Here is a 15,675-nt window from a genome sequence, read left to right on the forward strand (position 1 = left end):
TTGTGCTTATATTTGTAGATATATAAACTTAAAACTTGATTAATTCAAATAAAATATATAACAAGACATGTGTCTGAAACTGATTTCGTCATTGACAAAATTATGTGAATGAGGTAAAAAAAACAGAAAATGTTCCTCAGTACCACCAATACATGAACTGTGTGTGTATGTATCATTTCTCTTATTATACGATGGAAAAAAGAGAGATAACAAACATCAAGGTTCCAAAACAGAAACACTTAGACAACATTCATTCATCATCATCAAAAGGAGCCATTGATAATTACCAGACATCAGGACGAAGCTCTCCAGTAGCTGGAGGCATCCAACGACCGGAGTTATACACGTTTTCACCGACTTTCCATCCAGGAACATCCTTCATCACATCAGCCTCATACTCTAGATACTTCTTCCACTCAGACACAAACCTATTTACAATCCATAATACATGGGGATTCAATGTTGGAGTTTGTACCACAAACGTTGTCTAATTTCACAGTTGAATGATAAGAAACTGTAGTTCTTTTTTTCTATACCTTTCATCTTCTTCTGCTTGAAGAATAGGTAGAATTGTTCTACGCGCAGCGTATTTCTCTTCCTTCAACGCCCTATCATCACATCAATCTCAATTAAAGCTTTTGGTGGTTGATACATTGTGCTCATTTTCATCATTATGCATTTGAGATTCTAACCATAGATGAGATGACTAACGGTGTGTTATCTTATTAGTTGCAAATTACTCCAAATCGACACTAATCAAGCTGATAACTCACAATGTGACCACCTAATAACCAAATTCCAAGTAACTAGTAGTATCATTTTGCAATTTGATTGCTTTCTTCACCACAGCTCCAAAAGGGATCGTTAATTAGCTATAAAATGGGTCATTAGTACCCAATTTCAAACTAACTACACAATTTGAAAAGCAACTAAGGTTATTAGTACCCAGAAATATCTCTAGATTCAGTCACAAATTACTCATATCTTCACAAAAGAGAACAGCCTAACCAACCTAAATTCAAAAAAAGTGAAAATGTGAGGGGAGCTAAATCACACATCTAGCTTCTGATTTACCTACGAATTTTGTTGCCCTGACCGACTTGGTACATCCCCCAAGCAAAAGCACCTGAAAAGGTTAAGAATATAGCCATGGCGCTTGGTCCCGTGTTAGAGATCCGGCGAGCATATCTGACCGGCGCGAATCCACCGGGCGGTGGACCATCCTGAAGCAACGGCATATCCTTCACACTCGCCATTCCTGGCTTGTTCCTTATCATCGCCTCCGTCATCTTCTTCAACCTCGATCGAGCACTGATTTGATCTCTTGATTCGTTTAACCGAAGTGTTCTCTAGGGATTCTGAGGAAGACTATCAGAAATGAATACTTAACGGAAAAAATCATTTCTTAAAAAAAAAAAAAATCACTTCTTTTTTGTTTTAAAATGATGAACTGGGCTTTATAAGGCCCAGTTTATAAACGGACCGGGTCAAAAATCGAACCGGATCCAAATCGGAGGGGTTAAAACTCAACCAAGCAAATGGCCTTGGAGAAAACGCAAAACCCTAAACCCTACTGCTACTAGAATCTTCGACGATCTACTTCATTTCTCCTCTTCTGCGTGTGGAGGAATTTGTCAATTTAGCTTCTTTTACTTGGATCTGTTCTGAAGCGAAATTGTAATCTTCTCGGTTGAGTCTAATCACCATGTATCGGCTAGTCACCAACGTTGCTTCCAAAGCTAGGTAGATCTACTCGGCTTTTTCTTATGATTTTTGTTTCTGATCGGTTACTCCAAGATCGGATTGGTTAATATGTATATGAGTTGTTTAATTCTGATTTTCTGAATTTTGATCAACATTGTTAAGCACAAATCTGATTGAATTGAATCTTTCTTTTGCCCACGGAGACTATATAGCATCTTTCTTGTATATGTATTCTGAAAGTTGTTTTTTCATCTATTGATGGGTTTTATCTTTCTTTGGTTGAACAGGATTGCCAGCAAGTGTACAAGACAGGTTCGTATTCTTCATTTTGTATTTTGGGGTTATGTTGTTTTTTTAGTCGTTTGTGGGTGGTAATGTATTGATGATGTGCATTATGTGTGGTTGTTAGATTGGAAGCAGGCTCAATTCCACTAGGAATTATGCAGCAAAAGACATAAGGTTTGGTGTTGAAGCTCGGGCTATGATGCTTAAGGGTGTCGAGGATCTTGCTGATGCAGTTAAAGTCACTATGGGACCCAAGGTAATCAATTTATGTCTCAGATAGTTTCTGTTCAGTGGGATTAATATTGTGCGTGAATCTATCAATAGTTTTCTATTTAGTTAGTTATCTCACAGTCTCTGACACAGCAGTCTAAAACCCTTTTCTTATCTTTGAAGGGTCGTAATGTCATCATTGAACAAAGCTGGGGTGCACCGAAGGTGACAAAAGATGGTGTGACTGTTGCCAAGAGCATTGAGTTCAAGGACAGAGTTAAGAACGTTGGTGCCAGTCTTGTCAAACAGGTTGCTAATGCCACGAATGACGTAGCTGGTGATGGTAAGTCTTCCCTTTCATTGTATCTAAACGTTTTTATTCTGATTTTCGTAATTGGGTTGTTAGTCTCCTATCTACCCGTACTAATCGTTGTTATTGCATCTGACAATAAATATGGTATGCTTTACAGGAACAACATGTGCTACAGTCCTTACTCGAGCTATCTTCACGGAAGGTTGTAAATCAGTTGCCGCTGGAATGAATGCGATGGACCTAAGACGTGGTATCAAACTGGCAGTTGATACTGTTGTGACGAACTTGCAGAGTCGAGCACGCATGATTAGCACTTCTGAAGAAATCGCCCAAGTTGGAACAATATCAGCTAACGGAGATAGAGAAATTGGTGAACTGATTGCCAAGGCTATGGAAACTGTCGGCAAAGAGGGAGTGATCACAATTCAAGTGAGTTGAATTTGATCCCTAAATGTTAAAATTATTTTGCTTATTCATTAAGGTGACTTATGTCATGTCTTGTTTCAGGATGGCAAGACATTGTTTAATGAGCTGGAAGTTGTTGAGGGTATGAAGATTGACAGAGGATACATCTCCCCGTACTTCATAACAAACCCGAAAACCCAAAAATGTGTAAGGAATTCCCACCTTGTTCGTTTATCAATTTAAGGAACTTCTCATTTGATTTCTTCTGAATGGATATGGTTTGCAGGAACTAGAAGATCCTCTCATTCTTATCCACGAGAAGAAAATTTCCAATATAAACGCTATGGTGAAAGTCTTAGAACTGGCCCTCAAGGTATAAACAGTTTGGCGATTTCTTGTTTTTCAATATAATGTCAGATAGTCATCGATACTTTGTATCTGAAGATTGAAAATGATCTACTCTGCCCTTTTTCAGAAGCAAAGGCCGCTAGTGATTGTTGCTGAGGATGTGGAGAGTGATGCTCTTGCCACCCTAATTCTGAATAAACTTCGTGCTGGAATCAAGGTTTTTCTATTCAGCCTTTTCTTGAATGCCTTTATCTTGCAACGTCGCATTAAATTTTTAATTTGATTGGATTGATGCCAATGGTATTGCGTTATAGGTCTGTGCTGTGAAGGCCCCTGGTTTTGGAGAGAACCGAAAGGCCAATTTACACGATCTAGCTGCCCTCACTGGAGCCCAGGCATGCCTATTTTTCCTTTTCTGTATTATCTGCCAAGACAAGCACACCGACACTAATTGCATGAGCTATAATGTGTCATTGGTGTTTCCACTTTGTAGGTAATAACAGAGGAGTTAGGTATGAATCTCGACAACATTGACCTCAGTATGTTCGGAAACTGCAAGAAGGTTCGTTTGGTCCAATTACTTCTGCTTCCTCTCTTTCTTCCTTTTACCTTCTGATACATTTATATAACTTGATTTTTATTTGTTACCAGATTACTGTATCCAAAGATGATACTGTTTTTCTCGATGGGGCTGGTGACAAGACAGCAATTGGGGAACGATGTGAGCAGGTTAGTGTCCATTTCGCTTATTATTATGTATTGGTTCAGTTTTATAAACCTTTATCTTCTTTCCAACTGGTAAGAATGTTTAATGTGTTCAAAATTTTTTTAAAAAATCACACAGATTCGATCCATGGTTGAAGCGAGCACGTCTGATTATGACAAGGAGAAGTTGCAAGAAAGGTTGGCTAAGCTTTCGGGTGGTGTTGCTGTACTAAAGGTAATATACACCTCTTGTGAACATCATGCATTATTAGTTTATGACTAACGTCGATATTACTCCCATTGGTTTTTAGATTGGTGGAGCGAGTGAGGCAGAAGTTAGCGAGAAGAAAGATAGAGTAACGGATGCTCTAAATGCCACTAAAGCAGCCGTAGAAGAGGGTATTGTTCCAGGTAAAAAACTATCTAAAATCTCTAAAACAAAGTTTGGTCGAGTTCGTGAAAAAATAAAATTGCATGAGAATTAATATTACTGTGCGTGTATTACAGGTGGTGGTGTTGCTCTTTTGTATGCCTCGAAAGAACTTGAGAAGCTTTCGACAGCTAACTTTGATCAGAAAATTGGTGTTCAAATCATTCAAAACGCTCTCAAGGTGTGTCTCTTATCACATTGTTCATCCTCGCTATCGTAAACAGCTTCTAGAATCTTACACACAAAATCTTTCTTTGATGTAGACACCTGTTTACACAATTGCTTCCAATGCTGGAGTCGAGGGTGCAGTTATCGTAGGCAAGCTTTTGGAGCAAGATAACCCTGACCTCGGTTATGATGCTGCCAAAGGTTACACTCTTGCATGCATTAGAGAATTCACTTTCTCATAGTTCTTGGTCCAACTTGTTATTCCCAATCTGAACTAGCTTCTTTTCGCATTTACTTTCAGGAGAATATGTTGACATGGTAAAGTCTGGTATTATCGATCCTTTGAAAGTGATCAGAACGGCATTGGTTGATGCTGCAAGGTAAAGAAAGATAGAAAAATTGTCTTCAAAAATGTTGTAGTTTATTGCAATGTGTTTTTGCTAATCTTTTTTCGTTGTTTTTTATATTTGGTTAGTGTCTCGTCTTTGTTGACAACAACGGAAGCAGTTGTGACTGAGATTCCAACGAAAGAGGAGGCGTCTCCGGGTATGGGTGGCGGCGGCATGGGTGGCATGGGCGGTATGGGAGGAATGGGAGGAATGGGTTTCTGAGAAGAACTATAAAACCTTAACTAAGCTTTCTTTGTGTAATCTGTTGTGAGATGCTACGATTGTTTCATCACAAGGCACATTCTTTAATCATATGATTGAATTGGTAGAGACTATAGAGAGAGACCTTGAGACTTTTCCATGATTTTAAATCGATTTATAAAATATTTTGAAGAATTCAGATTTTTTTTTCTTGGTTCATGAAGTCTTTTTTTAGTCAACTTTTTTTTAAGAATTCTTCAGATTAGAGAGAGAGAGTTGAGTTAAACTTCAAGGAGATTTCCAATTCTTGCCAACTATCACCAAACCCTTATACTGTAATTACATCTTTATTAACACAATAGTTAGAGAAGTAACAAAAGGGATTAGTCATAGAAATTAGATCCAAAGTGAATTTAATTTAATCTAAAACAAATACAGATATTGAGATAATCAGAAAATATGTGTCTTTTATTTTAGCATTAGGTGTTGGTCCGTGGATTGATGCATAATAAATTTTCTTATATTATCGCAAAAATGATAAAAAAAAAAATATTGTATTGTTTTTCATGTAACAGAATGATAGAAAGTTTTTAATTATTTTTTAGCATAATATCTCAAGTTTTCTAAAAGAAAATAATGTAGAGATTAAAGGACCAAATAAAAACAAAGTGAAGACTTCCATTTTTATCAACATAATCATACTAAACTTAAAATATATATAAAAAATATTAAAGAACAAATTGGTAAGAAATATTATTATGAGTAATGATATATAAATCTAAATGTTTTTCCTGATATGAGTGAATCTATGTTGACCATGTTTTTACATATGTGAGAATTGAGCTTATTGTACAAAAAAAAACTTTAGACAAGAGAATATATGCCAAAACAATTTAGAAAAGTAATTTACAAAGTCAACTCATTTTATCACACATATTACAATATCAACACTATATCTTTCAAGATAATCCAAAACAATTATCTCAGGAATATAAGGCTTTTTTTTCTTGATTCTTGCTAGCATTTGCACTTGACTTTACTTCCATAATCCGCTCATTTCTTCATCTGTAGTCAATGATGTATTCACTGCCATATTGTGAGAAATCTAATTCATCTTTGAAAACTTGCAGTCTTTGGAGAAGGTTTATAATAAGAATGCATACAATATTTGGATTTAGTTATATATATATATATAACAAATCCATTCACTCAATATTTAAAACTAATTATTAAGAATTTTGTTTTTTTTAAAGAAATGTCAAGTGGACCAATTAGGAGAGAGTGTTATAGCTATCAAAACTTGTATTTTACATATGTGAATATAAATATAAAAACTAAAGAAAAAATAAGTATAAATCTAGTAAGGTGTTAGAAATAAAATAAAATGGACAATAATGTTAAATAATTATCATACTTAATAAAAATATTTTTAGAATCAAACTCTTACAATGATGTTTTAATTGATCTTCAAACATATGTCACATGACAATACTGGAAGAGGTTCAGAAAATGACTACTTATAAGATGATTGAAATATTTTACAAGAAATAATTACATTTATTTTTAAAACCATACAACAACAACAAAACTCAAAACAAACAAAATAAAATTTAGAATTTTAGAATTGAGAGATATAGTGGAAGAGGATTTAAGAATGAGAAAATGAGATAATATATTAGAATTGGGAGATATAGCGGAAGAAGATGAAAGAATGTGTATTTATAGGAAAAGAAGTGATGAAAAAATTTACATTATAAAAAATTAAATTATGGGAGTCACAATTCTAATTTATTGTATGTTTGAATAGAATTGAGTGGAGATATGTAGTTAATGCTAATTTATATAATTTCAGTTTTCTATTAAAATCTGAGTTAAATGTATATAATTAATTGTGTTTTACTCTCTCTGTATTACAATAGATGATGTTTTAAGATTTTCACAATGGTTAAGAAAAAGATTTAATGTTTAGCTATAAGTGCATTATTTATTTATAATAACATATTTTTATAATTAGTAGCCAATAGTAATCCATCAAACTTTTTAATTCTCATTTAATGGTTTTTGAAATCTACAATTTCTTAGCATTAATTGATAAAAGTATACAGAAAATTAATCTTTGTGATAAAAGAAAAAATCTTAGAAAATCATCCTTTATTTATGATACAAAAAGAGTATTTGTGGTTTTTTAATAAGAATGCTGAAAATTTGGATTTAGTTTCTTTATAACAAATAAATTCATTCAATATTTAGCAGTAATGCTTAAAATGTTTTGAATTTTTTAAGAAATGCCAAGTGTACCAATAAATAGAATAAATAGAGAGTGATCTTATATTTGAATTTTATAATACTCGGATAAAAAAAAGCTAAACCGACGATGATGTGCCCCCTAGTTCCCGACGATCTAGTGGAAGAAATCTTGCTAGAACTGCCACTGAAATCAATCCTCAGATTCAAGACCTTATCAAAACAATGGAGATCAACACTGGAGTCGAGGAGCTTTGCGGAGAGGCGTATGAATTCGAAGAAAGTTCCAAAGAAGCTGAAAATCATGGCGGCCGGAGACCGAAACCTGTTCGAAGGGGACGAAGAGGTCGAGATGATCTACCTAAACTGCGATGTCGCCTCACGTCCGTCGCTTTCATGTGACGGTCTGCTTTGCATCCCCGTACCTGGCTGGATCAACATTTTGAACCCTTCCACCGGAGAATTCCTTAGATTCCCTTCTGGACCAGATCCACTCATAATCGACAGCTTGAAGCACGTCGGTAAATATCTGTTATTTATCATTTTAATTTGATTGGGGGATAAAATTGAATTTAATTTGGGAAAAAAATTCGCAGATGCAAGGTTTGATGTATTCCCTGGATGTTGGACGATGGGATTTGGTAGGGATAAAGTCAGTGGGAGCTATAAAGTAGTGAGGTTTTTGTTCGATAGTTACCATTACCAACACTGTTACTGCGAGATTCTTGATGTTAACATTGGGGAATGGCGGAAACTGAGTACGCCTCCTCCTTACTATATGGGATATAGTAACAAGTCCGCTTGTGTTGATGGCTCCATCTACTGGTTACAAGTTATCGTTAGTTTCAAGATACTAGCTTTCGATCTTCACACGGAAGAGTTTCGTGATGTCCCAAGACCTGATGAAGTTTACGAAAATTCAGGCTCAGGCCAAGGCCAACTAGTGAACCTTGAAGACCGTCTAGCACTAGCTTTAACCTATACTACGAGATTTCATTGGAATGTTAAGATATGGACCATGGATGCACACGAACTAACATGGAGTGTCACTTACTCCATACGTTTATTCCCTAAAGAGATGTGCTCAATTAATATGATGTTGTGGGACTTGCCATTGTGGTTTTGGACTAGGCCAGTCGCTGTTTCTAAGCGTGGGAATCTTCTCTTCCATGATAATGAGAAGAGGCTATTCAAATATTATCCAGAGACTGACGAGGTGCGTGTCGTCCACAGAGGCATTTGTGTTATTTCTCCCTTTGTTGAGAATTTGCTTCCACTTCCACGAATTTCGGATTCTGTTCCCGAAACCAGGACATATGGATTGCAATATCTAGATCACCCGCCGAGATTCCAGAAGATATCCGATTTTCTAAGACGACTCGAAACCCCAAATGTTTTGCTTACCACCGCTGCTTTGGCTCTTGTGGCTCTTGTTTTATTTTCTTAGACATGGGATTTTATTAGTATTTAGATCACTTGCCCGAGCGAGGTGTTAGATAGTAGTATTTTTATTATGGTACTATTTTTCACTCTTGTCTATAAAATATTTAAGTGAATATGTTTTGCTTGGAGTAATGTAATCGAAAACAAGGTTAAGGATAATTAAGGTAAAGTGTGATAGAGCCTTTGTGAATCTTTAGTCACCCCAATTGCATAAACATTATCTTATCTAAGAAGTTTGGTGAATCTTTATTTTAATTTTGGGCAAATACAAACTTGATTAATTAAAACGAGGGTCTTACACAACTCAAGTAAGGAGGAATTTGACAGAGCCACAGGGGCTGCCTTACATAAAAGCAATAGAGATAGAAAGCAAAGGAGTTAAATAACAGAGCGATGTCATGGAGGATCCCTTAAAGCTCTGTAGTATCTTTCTTAGCGTTGATGAGTGACACCAGGATTTGAGAATCCGAGAGTACCGTGAGAGAGGCAATATATATCCGGTTACTTGCAAGAAAATCTACAAGAGTTTTTCCTTTGAAAGCAGTAGATAAAAAAAAAAAAGCTTTAATTATGGATCAAGTGAGTAGTAGATTGATTAATGCTTTAATTATGTTACCCGAAAAAAGGCAAATCTACTTAACACGGTCCAAAAATCGCGTAGTGAATAAAAAGTCAAGATTATTAACCAAACTCTTTTTGTCTTCACGTCTTTTGTCCATACCATTCCCATAATCTGCCCTATTTATAGCATGCCATTAAACCATAATCAAGGAAACGTAATTGTTAATTTAATAAATTTCGGATTGAACAGAGTGATTTGGCTAATTAATTGGTCAAACTATCCATGTCCAATGATTTGATTTTAATGTCTTGGTTGATCACACTACACACTTGCAAAACTTCTAGATAAACCACACAAGTAATCATAGATTTACTGTACGTAAGAACAGTATAAATCCACTAAACTAGATGACAAAATCAAATGAAACATTAAGAATGTTCTTAAACTTGTAGACTTGTAGTTCGAGTCACTAGTCAAATTGTTTTGGGATAAATAAAGAATGAAGAAGAGTTTGGAGGTTGATGATGAATTAGCTTAACGAGAAAACTAAATCTTTGTGTAGGCAAGAAAATTTAATGTCTCGTGTTGTTGATTAACACACTTCCAAAACTTGTAGTTAAACCACAAGTAATCATGGATTTTACTTTAAGAAAGTTCCACGTTATTTGTTCGTTTTATTAATCCACCAAAAAGAAAAACACGACGTGGCTGTCCATTGTAACCATTTCCTCGTGCTCGGGGAATTGTTCTTCTTATTTAATTGTTTAAATTGACAAACATTCAAAGTTCTCAATTAGCAAGTTTCATGTGATGTGACTAAAATCATTACACATAAAACCCAACACTCTTTGACCAAAAAAAAAAAAAAAACCCAACACTCAAGCGGAGATGAATTTCTTTTGAAATATTCCATTCAAAATTTTCTTTACTACATTTTTGGAGATAAAAATAATAAAATAGGTCAAAAAAGAAAATGAAGATAGGAGAGGTCATCAAATCGTACGGCTAGAAACAGAAGTGCACATGTCAGTACAATGGAATCGTTACATGCAATCACACCAAAGCATGTCTATTTTATTTTAAAATCTTGAGTTTTTCGAACCGCTGCTTCTTTATACTCTCTGCGTGATTATCGTGTGTCAGAGAACACTCAACTCACACTTCATCTCCCTAATCTTCTTCTCAGTCTCTAGCTTCTGTGTCTAATTTTACATAAGCAAAATTCCAACCAGAGACAAAAAAAAAGGTCAGATTTTTAAACCGGAAATTTAAATTATTTTTCTTTAATTACTGATATAATGGGTCTGATTCTCTGTTTTGGAGTTCATATTTTTGATATGTAAAATTGTATGTTTATTTTCTTGCCTTTAGATTCTAGAGATTTTATTAATCACTAGGCGGAATTGTGTTGCGTTAGAAGAGACATCATTGGCGTATATTTCTGAATAAAAATGTCTCTTTTTTGTTTTTTTTTTTGAGGATGATAATAATGTTATTGACTACACTTTACAAAATCGCTAAACATGAGCAACATTGCCTAAATGGGATAAAAAAAAGTCAAAAAAAAAAAATATCATGAAAGTTCAACGCTTTCAAATTGTCTTTATCTATTAGTCCTGTTTTTAAGGTAAATTTAGCTCTGTTTTGAACATGAAAACTTTCTTAATTCAATGTTTAAATACATTTGATTAGAGATAAGAATTGATTATTAGATAAGAGAGCTTTAGTTCTTACTTCTTAGAATTCTGTATAGTGCAAAGTAGCATTCAATTATTCTCTACATTTTTTTCAGTATTTTTCTTGTTTTTCGATTTTCAGTCTCTTGTAGGTTTTGACAATGAATGGAACAGCGGAAGCTGGTGCTACACGGACGACGTCATTGCAGGTCAGTCCTGATGATTTAGAGGCTGCTCATCTAGATGAACTCATAAGCGAAATAGAGCAGAGGAGTCTTTATTGCTACCAAGAGAAAAACAAGTCCTTGAGAGCTCGTTATATCTACGGAACCATCTTCTTGATTATAAACCTATGCGCTTGGTTCATCCGTGACTACGCACAAAAGGCTCTAGCCTTGCTTCCACGTAAAAGTCATAAAACTTTTTGAGATATATCTTAAATGTTGAATTTAAAGATAGTTATGAGTTGAAATCATCAAATGCAGATGTCAGTAGTTGCGGACCTGAAGGAAGTGATTGTTTCCATACGCTTGGAGTACTCCGCGTGAGCTTAGGATGTTTCGTATCCTGCAAAAATATGAAATATTTGACCTTGTTATGTGTAGGTTTTATGTATCCTTAACAATTAAGATGTTTTACCTTGTTATGTTCCTCTCAACATGGAACACAACGAAACTCCACGAATTTCAAAACAGTTGGCACTCGAATTACTGGAGCTTCAAGTTTCTCTTGCTGGTTTTAGCCATGGTAGCTTCTTTCTTCATACCTCAGCTTTACATCCAAATCTACGGTATGTTTCTGTCTAACTGTAGCTCCCATTTGATCTGATCGGTTTGGATCATGACAATGATGTTTTCTTTACAGGGGAAATCGCGCGTGTTGGTGCAGGGTAAAATCATCTTTCAAAGCTGCTCTCTAGAGATAAACACATGATTCTCATATCATTTTCTATGGTTGCAGGATATTTCTTGGTCTTCAACTTGTAAGTGTTATTGAATTCATCACTTGGTGGAATAACTATTGGATGCCTCATGACCAAAGAAAGCAAAGGTAAGCAAGTATCAGAGTCATTACAAAAGCGTTTTCTCTATGTGGATAAATATCAACTGCTAGTTAATACTGTTTTTTCTGCAGCTGCTCTTTTGGATTGGTCATGTCAACAGTATTCTACATCGGTTCTGTTTGCGGGATCGCAGTGATGTACTACTTTTATGCTGCTTGTGTCCTCAATATGTTTTTCATCTCATGCACTGTTGTTATTCTAACCGTTATGATGGTTATCTCCATGCATTCCAAGGTACATTTCCTAAGTTTTGCTTGATGATATTGATAACACAATGCTTCGAATGCTGATGCTTTGAATTAAAGGTTAAGAATAGAGGACTTTTGTCTTCCGGGATCATGGCTTCCTACATTGTCTTCCTATGTTGGTCTGCGATTAGAAGGTAAAGAGAAAAAAACAAAATCTGACTTTTGTTTGGTTAGTTCTTCAAAGTATTTACTAAAGTACATGTTCTGTATCAGTGAACCTTTACATATAAAATGCAATGCGCATACCCAAAACGGTCATACTGATTGGGTTACAGTACTGGTAAGAGCTCAAAGCCTCTTCTTGAGTTCTTTCTTACTTCGAAATTTAATCTAACTTCTTTTGCCTTTGTTCAGAGTTTCCTTATAGCTATAGGCGCCATCGTGATGGCAACATTTTCAACTGGGATCGATTCAGAATCCTTCAGGGTAAGTTTACATTCTCAATCTCAGCTTTAAAAAATCAATGTTTTTCTGCAAGAGACATTTAAATCTTGATTACAACAGTTCGAGTTCCGCAAAGAAGAAGCTAAAGAAGAAGAAGATATACCATACAGCTATGGGTTCTTCCACCTTGTGTTCTCCTTAGGAGCAATGTACTTTGCTATGTTGTTTATCAGCTGGAACCTTTCACATTCATCTCGAGAGTAAGGAAAAATTCCCATCTGCATATAATCCCATCTGAAACAGCAAAACTCAGAATCATGACTGTGAAATTTTTGTATTATTTATGTAACACACACAGATGGAGCATTGATGTTGGGTGGACAAGCACATGGGTGAAGATAGTGAACGAGTGGTTCGCTGCAGGGATTTACCGTAAGTTAGAATGTAAAACTAAATGGTTTCAGCTCTTGATCTACCAGATGCTCTATTATGAGAGATTAAGTTACAAAATCCTTATACCAATTCGGTAAAGTGAATGCCATATTTGTTTACTGACTTTGGGTTTTTATGGGTTTTATATACAGTGTGGAAGTTGATTTCTCCTATTGTGAGACAGCCTAGAGTTCATGAACAACCTCAACCATTAGCAGCAGAAGTGGACAGATAGATAGATGAAGTGAAAATGATCTGATCACATTATTTGAAGTTAATACAGAATCATTGAGGTCATTAATTCTTTAGAAACTTGTTCTTATCAAGTTCATTCATTAAACATAATCCAATGTACATCCTATGATGAAGTCAGAGGAAAAGAAAAGATTTCTTGAGTTCTTCAACTAGATTTGATTTATTGATTCTTGAAACTGTACTTAATCGCAAATGTGGATGTATGTAAACAGAACAGAACATGAATGAGTAAGGGGGAAGAAAATACTAGAAAATAGGAATCCGAGGTTAATCATATTTTCTTATCAGATCCTGGAACAAATCAGCGAACGTTGGACAAAGCAAAAAGCGAACCGAGACCAGCTTATTTTGGTCTTAGCAAGATCATAAACACCGGTACTACTTTGAAAGGTTGGATTAGACACAGGCGGCCAAACATCAGCAGAAACGAAATAGATAGAATTGTTGCTGTTGATGAACCCATTACCAAAAGCCAACAACATCTCATCTAAAGAATATACTCTTTCCCATTCGGTTCCTTCAACGTCCTTTAAGCATATCCAGGAAAAAACCACCGCGGAATCTCCGAGTAAGCATCACCTATTTGTTCAGACCATGTGACTGTACTTGTCGCAAGATGGAACACACCGCAATGTTTTTGATCTAGCCAAAGATCATCTCCAACGAAAAAGATGGAACCACCATCATCGACAGATGTTCTTACAGTGACTCCATGACCAAAAATCAACATCTCATCTCCAAGAGAGTCTACTCTTTCCCATTTCCCACTCTCAAAATCCATCTTAAAGATTTGAAACACATACTTTTCTTTGCACACTTTAGAGCTCTGAATGACCATAACCTCTCCCTTGTTCGTGACCAGTAATCTCCTTTTCCAAATGCTTTCTGTTCGTGCCATCTCGAAGGTGAACCGATGATTAAGATACGGGTTTTCGAGGGACTCTCTCGGGAAATCTCCAGAGAAATCAAGAATCTTGATGTAGTTATCAAGAGTAAACACATAAAGCTTGTTATCCTTAAACGCCACATCTTTACACTTTGTGCCTTGAAGATTCTTTCGCCATGCTTCATCGCCTTTCTTGAACATGAACAAGAAGTTTCGTTTGCAAGCCCAAGCGACTACATAATCCCTTGTTCTCTCGTTAATCCACACAACAGCTAATCCTGATACCATGTCCCCACAATCGAAGTAGTACTCCCACTCCTCTAAGTAGTCATCATCTTGTTCAATCCCAAAAAACGATAACTCTAGAGGCGGGAGGTGAATCTTGTCCCGAGTAAACACGTTCAAAAGATTGAAATTTAGACGAAGATCTGCCACCAGGAGGCAGTTGCTGGAGACAGCGATACAATAGGTTTTGGTTGTGGAATACTCTGATAAGTCAAGTTCGGGATGTTCGAATTCTTGGATCTTGTCGTCATCTTCGGGATCGTATAACAAACTAGAGTTCTTTCTCAATTGAATTCGCCATGGATACAGAGTTCGCTTACATGTTGCGGACACGACGTACCAGTTTGAGCAAACAGTCCTTGTTCGATGAAAATCCTTTTTGTTTAAGATTTTGACACTACAAGAAAACATGGATTTGCCGACTGCAAGTTGCGACTAAAAACACAGTCGCTAAATTTAGCGACTGAATTGCGATTGTTTTGCTACTGAATGACTACTAAAATAAAATAGTCGCCTAGTAGACGCTAATTGGAGACTGATGCATAATGTCGCAGTGTAGTCGCCAATTTGCGACTAATTTGGAGACCAGTTTGACAGTCGGTAAAAATTGACTAAAGAGCTACTATTTAGCGACTGCTTTAATTAATTTGGGTCTTAACAAAATTTGGGCCGTAACAAAACACGAAAACTCATTTCTTATTCGTTTTCTTCCCCGAACAAACCCTAATCTAACATTTCTTTTTTCAATTGTTTCTTCTTCTTCGATACGAAACGGCAAAACCTAAAAACCCTAGATCTAAATTCCTCTCACTCGACGAAACCGTAAACCCTTGATGGCTGGAGGAAAGAAAAGAGGAGGAGGAAGAAGAAACCCCTCGAATCGAACCTCTGGAACCTCACAAACGGCAAATGGAAGACCCGCTACTCTTCCCAGCCAATATGACTTCACGCCAGCGAACCAGGGAGATCCAGACACTGATTCTCAGGGAATTCCTATCCCAATCCTCCAGCCTCCAGCGAGACCTACACCTTCTTACTG

The 15,675-nt window shown here is 36.0% G+C and overlaps 5 protein-coding genes across 6 annotated transcripts; 3 read left to right on the top strand and 2 right to left on the bottom strand.

Moving 5' to 3' along the window:
• Nucleotides 71-1,405, bottom strand: LOC104786253 (NADH dehydrogenase [ubiquinone] 1 alpha subcomplex subunit 13-A-like). The gene is made up of 3 exons (XM_010511613.2): nt 1,075-1,405; nt 537-608; nt 71-428 (listed from the first exon to the last, which is right to left on the bottom strand). The coding sequence occupies exons 1-3, from the start codon at nt 1,287-1,289 to the stop codon at nt 284-286; spliced, it is 432 nt and encodes a 143-aa protein (XP_010509915.1). The 5' UTR covers nt 1,290-1,405; the 3' UTR covers nt 71-283.
• LOC104786254 (chaperonin CPN60-like 1, mitochondrial) lies at nt 1,550-5,313 on the top strand. The gene is made up of 17 exons (XM_010511614.1): nt 1,550-1,743; nt 1,992-2,016; nt 2,114-2,245; nt 2,383-2,542; nt 2,670-2,941; nt 3,020-3,124; nt 3,204-3,290; nt 3,393-3,482; nt 3,580-3,660; nt 3,759-3,827; nt 3,917-3,994; nt 4,110-4,205; nt 4,282-4,381; nt 4,478-4,581; nt 4,664-4,769; nt 4,870-4,948; nt 5,044-5,313. Exons 1-17 carry the CDS (start codon nt 1,706-1,708, stop codon nt 5,177-5,179), a joined length of 1,758 nt encoding a protein of 585 aa, XP_010509916.1. The 5' UTR covers nt 1,550-1,705; the 3' UTR covers nt 5,180-5,313.
• Nucleotides 7,521-8,916, top strand: LOC104786255 (F-box/LRR-repeat protein At2g43260-like). Its single transcript, XM_010511615.2, has 2 exons — nt 7,521-7,923; nt 7,999-8,916. The coding sequence occupies exons 1-2, from the start codon at nt 7,533-7,535 to the stop codon at nt 8,847-8,849; spliced, it is 1,242 nt and encodes a 413-aa protein (XP_010509917.1). The 5' UTR covers nt 7,521-7,532; the 3' UTR covers nt 8,850-8,916.
• On the top strand, nt 10,540-13,679 carry LOC104786256 (probable serine incorporator). 2 transcript variants are annotated; one of them, XM_010511616.2, is made up of 13 exons: nt 10,540-10,653; nt 11,226-11,488; nt 11,569-11,645; nt 11,714-11,873; nt 11,948-11,972; nt 12,044-12,133; nt 12,218-12,380; nt 12,452-12,528; nt 12,608-12,674; nt 12,749-12,820; nt 12,899-13,038; nt 13,137-13,210; nt 13,363-13,679. In XM_010511616.2, the coding sequence occupies exons 2-13, from the start codon at nt 11,245-11,247 to the stop codon at nt 13,443-13,445; spliced, it is 1,272 nt and encodes a 423-aa protein (XP_010509918.1). In that variant the 5' UTR covers nt 10,540-10,653; nt 11,226-11,244; the 3' UTR covers nt 13,446-13,679. The 2 variants fall into 2 exon arrangements, with proteins under 2 accessions (XP_010509918.1, XP_019101017.1); XM_019245472.1 differs by lacking the exon at nt 10,540-10,653 and having other exon boundaries at nt 11,168-11,488.
• LOC104789029 (putative F-box protein At2g33200) lies at nt 13,995-15,047 on the bottom strand. Its single transcript, XM_010514781.1, has one exon. The coding sequence runs from the start codon at nt 15,045-15,047 to the stop codon at nt 13,995-13,997; it is 1,053 nt and encodes a 350-aa protein (XP_010513083.1).

Source organism: Camelina sativa, chromosome 5 (assembly GCF_000633955.1).
Source record: "Camelina sativa cultivar DH55 chromosome 5, Cs, whole genome shotgun sequence".
Classification (NCBI taxonomy): Eukaryota; Viridiplantae; Streptophyta; class Magnoliopsida; order Brassicales; family Brassicaceae; genus Camelina; species Camelina sativa.

What these genes read in the sequence shown, in the direction of transcription:
- LOC104786253 (XM_010511613.2), bottom strand. Translation starts at nt 1,289, where the DNA reads ATGACGGAGGCGATGATAAGGAACAAGCCAGGAATGGCGAGTGTGAAG. An exon ending in CAGGGCAACAAAATTCGTAG is followed by an intron (nt 609 to 1,074) that starts GTAAATCAGAAG and finishes ATGTGATGATAG; the next exon opens with GGCGTTGAAGGAAGAGAAAT. An exon ending in CAAGCAGAAGAAGATGAAAG is followed by an intron (nt 429 to 536) that starts GTATAGAAAAAA and finishes GATTGTAAATAG; the next exon opens with GTTTGTGTCTGAGTGGAAGA.
- LOC104786254 (XM_010511614.1), top strand. Translation starts at nt 1,706, where the DNA reads ATGTATCGGCTAGTCACCAACGTTGCTTCCAAAGCTAG. An exon ending in AACGTTGCTTCCAAAGCTAG is followed by an intron (nt 1,744 to 1,991) that starts GTAGATCTACTC and finishes TTGGTTGAACAG; the next exon opens with GATTGCCAGCAAGTGTACAA. An exon ending in GTGGTGTTGCTGTACTAAAG is followed by an intron (nt 4,206 to 4,281) that starts GTAATATACACC and finishes ATTGGTTTTTAG; the next exon opens with ATTGGTGGAGCGAGTGAGGC.
- LOC104786255 (XM_010511615.2), top strand. Translation starts at nt 7,533, where the DNA reads ATGATGTGCCCCCTAGTTCCCGACGATCTAGTGGAAGAAATCTTGCTA. An exon ending in CGACAGCTTGAAGCACGTCG is followed by an intron (nt 7,924 to 7,998) that starts GTAAATATCTGT and finishes AAAAATTCGCAG; the next exon opens with ATGCAAGGTTTGATGTATTC.
- LOC104786256 (XM_010511616.2), top strand. Translation starts at nt 11,245, where the DNA reads ATGAATGGAACAGCGGAAGCTGGTGCTACACGGACGACGTCATTGCAG. An exon ending in GCGTGAGCTTAGGATGTTTC is followed by an intron (nt 11,646 to 11,713) that starts GTATCCTGCAAA and finishes TTAACAATTAAG; the next exon opens with ATGTTTTACCTTGTTATGTT. An exon ending in CTTTCACATTCATCTCGAGA is followed by an intron (nt 13,039 to 13,136) that starts GTAAGGAAAAAT and finishes TAACACACACAG; the next exon opens with ATGGAGCATTGATGTTGGGT.
- LOC104789029 (XM_010514781.1), bottom strand. Translation starts at nt 15,047, where the DNA reads ATGTTTTCTTGTAGTGTCAAAATCTTAAACAAAAAGGATTTTCATCGA.